The 13,542-nt window shown below is 37.2% G+C and overlaps 1 protein-coding gene across 1 annotated transcript in view; it reads right to left on the bottom strand.

Moving 5' to 3' along the window:
* SLC30A6 (solute carrier family 30 member 6) overlaps nt 1-13,542 on the bottom strand; it is a 38,793-nt gene that overhangs the window by 4,032 nt on the left and 21,219 nt on the right. Inside the window, exons 9-13 of the mRNA XM_060117709.1 lie at nt 12,103-12,151; nt 11,670-11,789; nt 9,052-9,154; nt 7,804-7,851; nt 6,672-6,740 (exon numbers count right to left, since the gene is read on the bottom strand). Of these exons, the coding sequence (XP_059973692.1) occupies nt 6,672-6,740; nt 7,804-7,851; nt 9,052-9,154; nt 11,670-11,789; nt 12,103-12,151 (389 nt within the window). The remainder of the gene's footprint in view (nt 1-6,671; nt 6,741-7,803; nt 7,852-9,051; nt 9,155-11,669; nt 11,790-12,102; nt 12,152-13,542) is intronic.

Genomic DNA, 13,542 nt, shown 5'->3' with positions numbered 1-13,542 from the left:
TGAGCCATGGCCGCTGAGCCTGTGCGTCCGGAGCCTGTGCTCCGCCAACGGGAGAGGCCACAACAATGAGAGGCCACTGTACCGCAAAAAAAAAAAAAAAAAAAAAAAAGAAGTATAATATTTCAGGGAGCAGAAAAACAATGAAAGAGAGAAAAGACAGGAAGAAAAGGAAGAGGAAAGGAGGAAACAAATAAGGAAAGGAAGAACAGAAAGAAGAAAGAAAGGTTAGGTAATAAAGGTAAAAAGAAAGGCTAGGAGGGGGTTCTAAAAACCATGAATAAGGAGTTTTAGTTGCAGCAATCAAACAGAAGTAAAATAATTAATGTTCAGAAAAATTACAGTTATGGATAATTGCTAATTAGTCAGGAAATGACTGCAACAGTCTAGGTTAGAAATGAAGAAGGCTGAGATACGACAGATATAGTGGGACCAGAGAGGGACAGATGGATTCATGATATTCCATGGGAGATCTTTTTTTTTTTTTTTTTTTGCGGTACGCGGGCCTCTCACTGCTGTGGCCTCTCCCGTTGCGGAGCACAGGCTCCGGACACACAGGCTCCGCGGCCATGGCTCGCGGGCCCAGCCGCTCCGCGGCATGTGGGATCTTCTGGGATCGGGGCACGAACCCGTGTCCCCTGCATCGGCAGGCGGACTCTCAACCACTGCGCCACCAGGGAAGCCCTCCATGGGAGATCTTAATTCTCAACTGGATATAATCAATGAGGGAGATGAAGTCATCAAAGACGATCTCAAGGTTTCTAGCCTAGGTTACTAGGATAGAGAGCACCAGGCATTACAATGATGGTTAGAAGTACGCTTATTAACTTGATTAAGATGTTCATCATACATTTTATCTTTAAAAGATAGTAAAATAACAGGTAAAACAATGATCATAGTTTGATTAAAACACACAGAAAAATATCAAGAATGATACCACATGATCATCTCAATAGATGAAGAAAAAGCATTTGACAAAATTCAACATCCATTTATGATAAAAACTCTCAACAAAGTTGGCATGTAGGGAACATATATCAAAATAATAAAGGCCATTTATGACAAACACACAGCTAACATCATACTCAATGATGAAAAGCTGAAAGCTTTTCCTCTAAGATCAGGAATAAGACAAGGATGCCCACTCTTGACATTTCTATTCAACATAGTATTAGAAGTCCTAGCCATAACAACCAGAGGAGAATAAGAAATAAGATGCACCCAAATTGGAAGGGAAGAAGTAAAATTATCACTATTTGCAGAAGACATAATACTATATATAGAAAACCCGAAAGACTCCACCAAAAAACTATTAGAACTAATAAATGAATTCAATAAAGTTTCAGGATATAAAACTAATATATAGAAATCGGTTGCATTTCTATATACTAATAATGAACTATCAAAAAGGAAAATCAAGAAAATCCCACTTACAATTGAATCAAAAAGGATAAAATATCTAGGAATAAATTTAACGAAGGAAGGCTTCCCCGGTGGTGGAGTGGTTAAGAATCCGCCTGCCGATGCAGGGGACACGGGTTCTAGACCTGGTCCAGGAAGATTCCACATGCTGTGGAGCAACTAAGCCTGTGAGCCACAACTACTGAGCCTGCGCTCTAGAGCCCGCGAGCCACAACTACTGAAGCCCATGCACCTAGAGCCCACGCTCCACAACAAGAGGAGCCACTGCAATGAGAAGCCCACTCACCACAATGAAGAGCAGCCCCCACTCGCCGCAACTAGAGAAAGCCCGTGTGCAGCAATGAAGACCCAATGCAGCCAAAATAAATAAAATAAAATAAATTAAGTAAAAAAAATTTAACCAAGGAGGTAAAAGACCCATACTCTATAAGGCACCAATGAAAGAAACTAAAGATGATACCAATAAATGGAAAGATGGTTTGTGTTCATGGACTGGATGAATTAATATTGTTAAAATGTCCATACTACACGAGGCAATCTACAGATTCAACGCAACCCTATCAAAATACCCATGGCATTTTTCACAGAACTAGAACAAGTAATCCCAAAATTTATGTGGAACCACAAAAGACCCCGAATAGACAAAGCAATCTTGGGAAGGAAGAACAAAGGTATTATGCTCCCTGACTTCAAATTATACTATAAAAGTTACAGTAATCAAAACAGTATAGGGCTTCCCTGGGGGCGCAGTGGTTGAGAGTCCGCCTGCCGATGCAGGGGACACGGGTTCGTGCCCTGGTCTGGGAAGATCCCACATGCCGCGGAGTGGCTGGGCCCGTGAGACATGGCTGCTGAGCCTGAGCCTCCGGAGCCTGTGCTCCGCAACGGGAGAGGCCACAACAGTGAGAGGCCCGCGTACTGCAAAACGAACAAACAAACAAACAAAAACCCAAAAAAACAAACAAACAGTATAGTACTGGCACAAAAACAGACATAGATCAATGGAACAGAACAGAGAGCCCGGAAATAAACCCACACACATATGGTCAATTAATCGACAACAAAGGAGGTAGAAAACACAATGGGGAAAAGACAGTCCCTTCAATAAGTGTTGCTGGGAAAACTGGACAGTTACATACAAAAGAATGAAACTAGAACATTTTCTCATACCATATACACAAATAAACTTAAAACAGATCAAAGACTTCAATTTAACACCTGAAACCATAAAACTCCTAGAAGAAAACACAGGCAGTAAGGTCTTTAACATCAGTCTTCTCAGTATTTTTTTGATCTGCCTCCTCAGGCAAGGGCCACAGACGCAAAAATAAACAAATGGGACCTAATCAAACTAGAAAGCTTTTGCACAGTGAAGGAAACCATCAATAAAATGAAAAGGCAACCTAGTGAGTGGGAGAAGATATGTACAAATGATATGTCTGATAAGGACATAAAGAACTCATACAATTCAAGATCAAAAATAAAAAAACCCAATTAAAAAATGGCCTTGGGGGACTTCCCTGGTGGTCCAATGGTTAAGACTTCTTGCTTCTACTGCAGGGGGCACAGGTTCGATCCCTGGTGGGGGAACTAAGATCCCACATGCCGTGTGGTGCGGCCAGGAAAAAAAAAGGGCTTGGGATTAACAAACACACACTACTATATATAAAACAGATAACCAACAAGCACCTACTGTATAGCCCAGGGAACTCTGCTCAATATTCTGTAATAACCTATATGGGTAAAGAATCTGAAAAAGAATGAACGTGTGTATATGTATAACTAAATCACTTTGCTGTACACCTGAAACTAACACAACATTGTAAATGAACTACACTCCAATTAAAAAAAAAGCGGGGGTGCAGGCAGAGGACCTGAATAGGCATTTTTCCAAAGAAGACATACAAAAGGCCAACAGGAACATGAAAGGACGCTCAACATCACTCATCATCAGGGAAATGCAAATCAAAATCACAATGAGATTTCACCTCATACCTATCAAAATGGCTACTGTCAAAAAGATAAAAAATAACAAGTGTTGGCAAAGATATGGAGAAAAGGGAACCACAGTACATCACTGGTGAGAATGTAAAGTGTTACAGCCACTACAGAAAACTGTACAGAGGTTCCTCAAAAATTAAAAACGAAAGTACCATACAATCCAACAATTCCACTCCTGGGTATTTATCTGAAGAAAATGAAAACACTAATTTAAAAAGATAAATGCACCCCAATGTTCATAGTGGCATTATTTACAATAGCCAAGATATGGAAGCAACCTAAGTGCCCACTGACAGATAAATGGATACAGACGTGGTATACACGTAGAGTGGAATATTACTCAGCCATAAAAAAGAATGAAATCTTGCCATTTGCGACAACTTGGATGGACCTGAAGGGTATTATGCTTAGTGAAATATGTCAGAAAGACAAATACTGTGTTCCCACTTATATGTGGAATCTAAAAAACAAAACAAATGAACAAACAGAATAAAACAAAAATAGACTCACAGATACAGAGAACTAATGGTTACCAGAGAGAGGGGTGAGGGAAGGGGCAAAATAGGGGAAGGGTTATTAAGAGATACAAACTAACAGTTATAAAATAAGTGTAAGTCACAGGGATGTAATGTACAGCACAGGGAATACAGTCAATATTTTATAATTTAGTATGGTGTATAATCTATAAAAATATCAAATCACTATGTTGGGGGGAAAAAGAATGACAGCACTTATCTCTAGATGGTAGAATTATTAAGGATTTTTGTTCTTTTTGACTTAAGTTCTAATTTTTCTAACAATGGGGTATATTTGTATAATAAAAACTTAAATAAAAATACGTACTAAAAAACAAGCAACAGACAGAACAAAAATATATAGTAAATAAAATATATAGCAGACATTGTTGATTTTTAGATAAACTCAGATTTCATAAAAAGAAAAAACTATAACAGCACCTAAATTAGCAAAATAGTTGGCTTAGTTACAATGGGTCTAAATCCATGGCTTGAGCACTAATAAGAGAGTTATTGCTAATCATGAGATAAAGAAAATATCTTACTGCTTGAATTTGACTTCCATTTTATTACTTTTAGGTAAGACAAGCCACGTCTACAAATTGAGTCATCTTTGATTTCTCCCTTTCCTTTGCCACTGTGAGATGATAATCTCACAGTTTTCACTATACAAAATTATAAAAGATACTGTATCTCCTCTTTCAGTCTGATATGGAAGGCAAAGCAATTAAAATAAGTGAAAACCATTTCCAAGTATGAGCTTGAACAGTGTCCTATGATAATGGTGTTTGCATTAATCTATGGCTTTTGTGACAATTATTCCTGGCAGCCCAAAAGCTTGTTTTACTAATTTCCTTTGTCTTAATTAGGCAACACATTGGTGTAGCTGTTGGATGGCCAAGTTCTGAACAGCAGAGATGATTGTGTTTATAAGCCACCCAGCTAAATAAACACTTGTCTACTAGTTTGTTACTATCAATACAATTAAAAGAATGATTAAAAGTGAACTGTAAGGGGGCTTTCCCTGGTGGCACATTGGATAGGACTCCACACTCCCAATGCAGGGAGAGCCTGGGTTCAAGCCCTGGTCAGGGAACTAGATCCCACATGCGTGCTGCAACCAAGGAGCCCACGAGCCAAACTAAGGAGCTCGCTTGCCTCAACTAAGACCTGGCACAACCAAATAAATAAATAAATATTTAAAAAAAAGTGAACTGCAAGGGACTTCCCTGGTGGCGCAGTGGTTAAGAATCCACCTGCCAATGCAGGGGACACAGGTTCGATCCTTGGTCTGGGAAGATCCCACATGCCGCAGAGCAACTAAGCCCATGTGCCACAGCTACTGAGGCTGCACTCTAGAGCCTGCTAGCTGCAACTACTGAGCCCAAGTTCTGCAACTACTGAAGCCTACGTGCTCTAGGGCCCTTGAGCTGCAACTACTGAGCCCATGTGCTGCAACTACTGAAGCCCCCATGCCTAGAGTCCGTGCTCTGCAACAAGAGAAGGCCCCATTCGTCGCAACTAGAGAAAGCCTGCACGCAGCAACTAAGACCCAATGCAGCCAAAAAATAAATTAATTAATTTAAAAAAATCTTTTGGGCATAGAAACAAAAAGATCAAGTCACATATAAAGGTGAAAAAAATCAGACTATGTATCATCAGGCTTTATCACCATAATGCTTTATGCCAGAGGAAAATGGAGTAATATATTTAAGAAACTCAAGGAAATAAAATATGTGCTCAGGATTTTATATCCAGCTAAATGATTTTCAAGTATAATGTTCACAACTGTTTTCAACATTCAAAAATTTAGAGAATATTGTTCCCAAGGGCCTTTCCTGAAGAATTTACTAGAGAATGAGTTTTAGATATCCAAAAGACTAGAGAGGGGAAGAGAAGGAGAAGGAAGAGATGAAGCAGCCATTTTCTGCTAAAAGAGTATAAGCCTAAAACTAAAGACTGCAAAGTAGTGATATCATTGAGCTGTTGGACCAACCCTAATCTGCCTACCTCTGAAATCTGTGTTATGTTACAAAAGTCAAAATCCTATTTTTTTAAATGATATTGTAGAATAGTATTTAATAACATGGAAAACTGTTCATTATATATTAAGTGAAAAGAGCAGATTATAAAACAGCATGACCTCATTTTCTAAAGAGAGTAAGTATACAAGTATTAATACCAAAACATCAATAGGATTATGGTTGTTTAAATTTTTTTTTTCTGGGTACTTTCCTGTATTTTCCTCATCATTCCTGACACAGGAATAAAATCATGCCATAACAAAATCTCTTCGGTAATGAGGTCTAAATTGGACTAGAAAACACGGAATTTTATGCTGAAGCAGCTGTTATTATAACTCTTTAACATATTCAACAAAAATCTCCAAAATTAGAAAGGTAATAAAAAAGAAAATAATTGCACATTTTACTTCTGCAACATTTTTGTATTTAGGAATGTATGACTATGGATTTTTCTTTTTTGGACAGCCCAGTATTGAGATCATTTAGTTTGAAAGGAAAAAAATGAATGAAGAAAAACATTCCTTAATCTCAATTAGGTTACTAAATCCATCTAAATTTACTTTATTGAACAGTAATGGGAATCAAAGGATCTACAAAAATTTTAAAGAAATACTTTTTTTAGTTTTAAAAAGTATAAACTATGTTTATAAACTTTGTTTTATAACTATGTTTTAAACTATGCTTAAACTAAAGTAATATATAGAAAGCATACCAATGAGCCAAAACCTAGGGTCCAAAAATGCTCATTTCGGACTTCCAAAACTCCATCCAACGTAGATACCTAATTAAAAACACAGAAATAGGGCTTTTGTATTTGACATATCCAACACAATTCAGTCACATTATGGATTTGCTGTAAGCCTAGAAATGACATGGCCAAACCCTGCCTGAAGACACTTATTAGCCAAGAGAAGTCCCAGACCATTCACTCCAGATACCATTTCTGCTTGTTCAATACTGAGCCAGGGCCTTCTTTTCCAGTTTATTCTCTGCACCAATCCCTCAAGAATCAGGTCTTTACTTCCCTCATTCACACCTTGTTCAACAGTGTATAGTTCTTTTCATCTTATTAGTATAGTATATATTTATATCCAGCACTTGTGGTACCAGAATTTTTTTGTCTTCTCAATCATTCCTTTCTCCAGATTCCCTTTTAAGAAATTTCTGTACAATACAGGATGTTATTTGGATGTGGGCCAAAAGGAAATTCCAAGGCCAGATATACAGTGTGTGGCCCATTGATACACTGGCACAGACCCCACTAGCTGAAGCAAGTGGTCAGCTATATTGATCAAAGTGGCCTCTGTGATACTGACAACCAATAGTTTAAAACACTCTCAACATTCAAATAATTTGATTATCTTATTCCTTCATTAGTTAACAGTTGGAATTTTATAACAATACAAAATCTAAACCTACAGATCAAGATATTAGGTGCTGAAGCAATCACCATGTAAAGGTGGCCTCTGACTTAATCAAAATCCTAGGTTTGAATACAAAATCATAAAAATCACAGCATTTATACAGCAAATAGTGTGGTCTTTAGACCATTACCGTCTACATTTATTGGGCTGGCCAAAAATGTCATTCGGGTTTTTCATAACATCTTATGGAAAAATTCAAATGAACTTTCTGGCCAACCCAATATTTCAAGTGAATCTGGCTTCCAGACTGCGCAATTCGTCAAATTGTTCTATTTTTGTCACTATGTCTCCTACTGTATCATTGTAAAGAACAAAAACTTCCCTAAAATAAAATTCTAGAAAGAGTTGAAATTATTTGTACCCACTCTTTGCATTCTCTAATTATAAATTAAAATGATTTTACTTATTATTCCATCTTACCTCTCTGATAAGTTTGTCCAACTGACCAATAACATGGGGTGGTGTTGTCTGGGGAAAAAAATAAAATAAAATATGAATCTAGAGAGAGAAAAAACTTTTGCAACAATCGTCCTGACACTAAAAAACTGGGTTTTACACCAGCCTTTGCTTTGTTTCACATGTGCCCTCTCATGATTTAGGGAAGAAAGGCTTTAATTGACCCACTAATAAAGCAGCATCAGGAATCAGCCCACACTTATTTCTTATATTGCAAAAAAGCTGCTATCTCTAGAACCAAATAAGCCTTAAAGAACCAAATAATCAACAAAAAACTCTTTAAGAAAGTAAATCTTTGTATAAGGCATAGCACTATAAAACTAAGCTTATTGTTATTACTGATTCTGGAGAGGGAGATACAACCCATAAGTTTTAGAAAAGGCATGAGGGAAAGACAGAAGGAAAAGCAGTGCTTAAACATTCATCTAGTCCTGGGAAACTACCTTTCTATTCAGGTGCTTGTCTACAGGTGTTCCTATTGTTTCAATAAGTAGTTATTTCTCATTTTAAATTTAAAAGTCTCACTAATTCAAGAATAGAAAATAAGAAAACAATCATAACCAGATTATACAATAGCCAAAGCACATTTATTAGGGGAAAATGAATATCTAAAAAAGATTTTAAGTAATATTGTTTTCACTTGAAACATTATTAGAGGCAAAATATTTTCATTTATGCTTTTGTCTTACAATTACATGAAGATCTATGCCTATTTTGTGCATCAACAGAACTTCATCTGGTTCATTTTTTTAAAAATAAATTTATTTATTTATTTATTTATGGCTGAGCTGGGTCTTTGTTGCTGCGTGTGGGCTTTCTCTAGTTGCAGTGAGCGGGAGCTACTCTTCATTTTGGTGCGAGGGCTTCTCACTGCGGTGGCTTTCCTTGTTGCAGAGCACAGGCTCTAGGGCACAGGCTCAATAGTTGTGGTGCACAGGCTTAGCTGCTCCGCGGCATGTGGGATCTTCCCGGACCAGGGTTCGAACCCATGTCCCCTGCACTGGCAGGTGGATTCTTAACCACTGCGCCACCAGGGAAGTACCACCTGGTTCTTACTATTCAAATTTCAGAGATTATTGTTTGGCTTCATTTCCAACAGTGCCCTCCAGTAGCTAAAACTTTCATCATCTGGTAGAAGAACCCATATTGTTTTATAATCTGGTAAAAGAACATAGCTAATTTTAAGCATGCATATTGAAAGAAGACCCTTACCTGGAGTAATACTTTCCCACTGTACACACTCATGGGATACATAGTGCCAAATGTCATCAGAGCAATGGCTATGGCTGATGCAGTATCTACAGCAAAATAATTACTGAAAAGAAAAAACAATTCTAAATTTTAAATGTATGCTTCACTGGGCTTCTTACAATTTAATCTACCAAACTTTAACTATCTAAAGCAACAGGACTGTTTTACCACAGCTGGCCACTACTGGCAATGAGAGCATCTCAAAGGAAAATAAAAGTTTTCAGAATCCTTTCTTGCCAAAGTTTAGGGGGAAATAACTAATAATTATGTTAATTAGTGTGACGAGAGATGATTAAGAAAAATAATGTGAGCATTTCCCCACAATGTGTTGTCAATCTACTTGTCAACTATAAATATTTCATATATATTTATTTGCTGCAACAAATAAAAACCTTTAACTAGTAATTTCTGATACAGGAAGACCAATAGAATTCATCAGTGATTCTATCAATTTTGCTGTAAACAATAACTCCAATAATTACTATTAAAATTTTTCAAATTCCCCAGGAATTTCACAAGGTGAGATTCTCCAGGAATCTGTTATAGCAACATTGTAACTGAAGTGCATCTCATCAGTAGTTCACTGTTCTATTAACAAGACAGACCAAAATGCCAATGGTTACAAAGCTGATCATGTACTCTTTTTCACCTTTTCCCATATGTTGGGAATAGAAACATGAGTAAAGACATAGATCCTGCCTTTGAAATGGCAGGAAACATACATGGGGAAAATATAATAAAGGACTTTGGATACAAAGGAGAAGTCCTACAGGGTATCATGGATGAACAAAGGAGTGAGTGGCAAGCCTACTGGGGTAGGGATAATGCAGAAAGGCTAAATATAAAAAGAGGTGACAGGGGTTTCCCTGGTGGTCCAGTGGTTAAGACTCCACGCTTCCACTGAGGGGCGCGCAAGATCGATCCCTGGTCGGGGACGGTCCGCATGCTGCGAGGTGTGGCAAAAAAAGAAAAAAAAAAAAAAAAGAGGTGACATTTGAGCTGAGCCTTCAAAATGAGCAAGATGATGGGAGCAAGATACTGTAGGCAGTGAAAGCAGCATGTGCAAGGGCATGAAAACCCTGATGCAGCAATGAAACTATCAACAGTTAAGTATATATAGATAGACGGATGGCTAGTAAGGTTGGTAGAAGCTTCACTGTGTTAACAACTTTTAATTTTTTAATTTTTTCTTTTCTTTTTATCAACTTTTAATTTTTTTAAGTATCCAAAAGATAATTTTGAAACAGGAAAATATTATGTTCTGATTTGCAATTTTTAATGATCACATCAGTAGCAAAACAGCAGATAACTAAAGATGTGTGAGAATAAAAATTATAAGATCAGAAGACTATTCTAATTAGGCCAAGGAAATGATCATAAAGGCCTCAATTTAGGAAAACGAATGGGAAGAAGGGAAAGATAATATTAAAAAGAAAGATTAAACAAGAGTAGGTGACAAGACTATTGTTTACAACAGCCAAGACATGGAAACAACTTATGTTTCTGTTGACAGATAAATGGATAAAGAAAATGTGGCATATACATACAGAAATGTATACACAATGGAATATTAAGTCAGCCATAAGAAGGAAATCCTGCCATTTGTGACATGGATGGACCTTGAGGGTATTATGCTAAGTGAAATAAGCCAGACACAAAAGGACAAATATGTATAATTTCATTTATATGAAGTACTTAGAGTAGTCAGATCCATAGAGACAAAAAGTAGGATAGTGGCTGCCAGGGGCTGGGGGGAGGCAGAATGAGTAGTAATTATTTAATGGGTACAGTTTCAGTTAGGGAAGATGAAAAAGTTCTGGAGGTGGATCGTGGTGATGATTTCACAACAAAGTGAATGCACTAAATGCCTGTGAAAGTACAGAACTGTATGCCTGGAAATGGTTAAAATGGTAAATTTTATTTTATGTATGTTTTAACACAATTTAAAAGCAGAATGCAAAGGAATAGACTGTAGTAACATTCACTGAGGCACAAGGTACAAGAAAAAGCAGTTTTGGGGATGGGGGGAAATAGGTTCAGTTGAGGTGGACATGAACAGAAGATATGCTGTTTGGAATTCAGTAGAGATCTGGGCTAGAAATAAAAATGTAGGAATCACATAGAGGTAGTAAATAAAAACATAACTGTATGTGATATGCTAGGAGAGTATGCAAAATGGCAGGGAGTCACCGAATCACGTCATAAAATTAAGCTTAAGGCTGCTAAAGTCTCTTTCCTAATAGACTTGCTTTTTTTAAAGTTGATTCACATCTACTTCCTCTCTTCCCTTGCTCAGCAACAGTCGCTGTGATTCATCTCTCTTTTACCCTCCTCTTCTCAGTTTCACTCATCAGGTTAGCAGTAAGGAATTTAAACAGTTTTCCAGCCTGCATTATAGACTGTGGTGAAAATTTCTTATTGAATCCAACCCCCATAATTTTTCAGATGAAGACACTTGAGGACAAGACTTGACCAAAGTTGCACAGGTCACAAGCAAACATGCTGTAAGCTTAATCCCTAGCCATCCTACTGATGCCCCAGGAATCAAAACACACTTGATAGCAATAAAAAATACTTACTTAATTTCAATTAGCATATAAGTAATACAAAGAGCAAATGCTCCAGCAAGATCAATCAAAACAAATGGATTCATTCGGGGAAGGAAGATACTGCTAAGTCCTGGAATAATTCCACACAAGCTATGAAAAAACAAATAAAAAGAGTATTCATTAGTAGAACTTACATAATACTGATGAAAGTCGTATAAAAGATGACTTGTATTTTAGCATCATATATCTTTTAAAGAAAGCAAAGAGAATTTGGGAACAAAAGTCTCACTCGTAAAGGTCTCTTTTGTATCACCAATTTAAAAGTAAGAAAAAGTAAAGGGAGAATAAGAATCTGATCTGTGAGATTCATGTAGTAACCTCAGCAATAATAATGCTGAGACAGATGCATTTCTTCGGTATTCCTTTAACGTTATGTATATCATGAAATCCCATAACATCTTACCTTCGACTAAGATCTGCAACATGCTCTTGAAGCCAACTCGTACTAGCAGCTTTAAAAAGAAAATACTTAAATTATGTATATAGAATAAACCATTACCAGAAATACTTGATTCTTAAATTTTAAAAATAAGTTCGGTCATGACCGTATAACTTTACAAAAGATCACGTTATTCCTCAAATCTAGAACTTTTTTCTCTTTTATGCCTTTAGGATACTAAATGAAAAGCAGTTTCAACTGCAATATACAGCTGACCTGAAGGAATAAGTGAACTTAACGTATTTCATTGCTACTATTAATTTGAAGTTTTAAAGGCTTGTTATAGTGTAAAGCAAAGCTTCCTAACCAGTGTGCTGAGAATGGGTTGCAGGTACACCGATTACTAACTCACTCAGCTCTCAGAAAGGCCAGGTGGGAATCTGGCTACATGCAGACGCCTGTCAGTTACTGTCCCTGGACAAGTAGCCTCCAGGCTCAAGCATCCTCTTACATTTATCCCAGGGTGCTACAGAAATTCTCATTTTTTTATGTATACCATGATGTAAAAAAGATCGGCAAGCCATATAAAAAGTAGCCTGGTACAGCAGTTTAAGAGCAGACTCTGATGCCAGAATACCTGGCTTCAACCCCAGCTCTGCCCTTAACTAGATGTGTAGCCTGAGACAAGTGACAATCTCTCAGGGCCTCAGTGTAAAATGGCGATAATATCAATCAAATGATTTACCTATGGTTATAGGAAGAATTAAATGGGTTCTATGTAAAGCGTGTATCACAGTGCCTGGCAGATAGAAAGTGCTCAATATTATTTTCCACTTAAATTTCAACTAATGTTGTATAATAAATTTTGATGTTTCTGTGAACTTTCATTTCCAGCTAATAAAAATACAAACTAGATGATCTTTCTAAAAATAAATCTGGCAATATATATCAAAGACTTTTAAAAAATAGTGTATTTTTAACCCATTTATAATTTCTTCTTTGGGAAGAAGAAGTGGAAATGCATACAAGAAATTTGGTACAAAAAAGGGTGGGGCTTCCCTGGTGGCACAGTGATTGAGAGTCTGCCTGCTGATGCAGGGGACACGGGTTCGTGCCCCGGTCCGGGAAGATCCCACATGCCGCGGAGTGGCTAGGCCCGTGAGCCATGGCCACTGAGCCTGCGCGTCCGGAGCCTGTGCTCCGCAACGGGAGAGGCCACAACAGTGAGAGGTCGGCGTACCGCAAAAACCCAAACAAACAAACAAACAAACAAAAAAGGGTGGTTATAGCATTATTTGTAAAAGGTTATATATTATTCTATATAACAATAGACTGTTTAAAAATATTCATGACAAAATATTATGCAAGCCTTCAAAAATAATTTTTTCAAAGAGTATTTAATGACAGGCAATACTCAAGACATAATGTTAACTGAAAAAAGCTAAACATAAAATTGGTAATTGA

This window comes from Mesoplodon densirostris, chromosome 14 (genome assembly GCF_025265405.1).
Source record: "Mesoplodon densirostris isolate mMesDen1 chromosome 14, mMesDen1 primary haplotype, whole genome shotgun sequence".
NCBI lineage: Eukaryota > Metazoa > Chordata > Mammalia > Artiodactyla > Ziphiidae > Mesoplodon > Mesoplodon densirostris.
The sequence above is the reverse complement of the archived record's forward strand: the minus strand, read 5'-3'. Positions and strand labels throughout refer to the sequence as shown.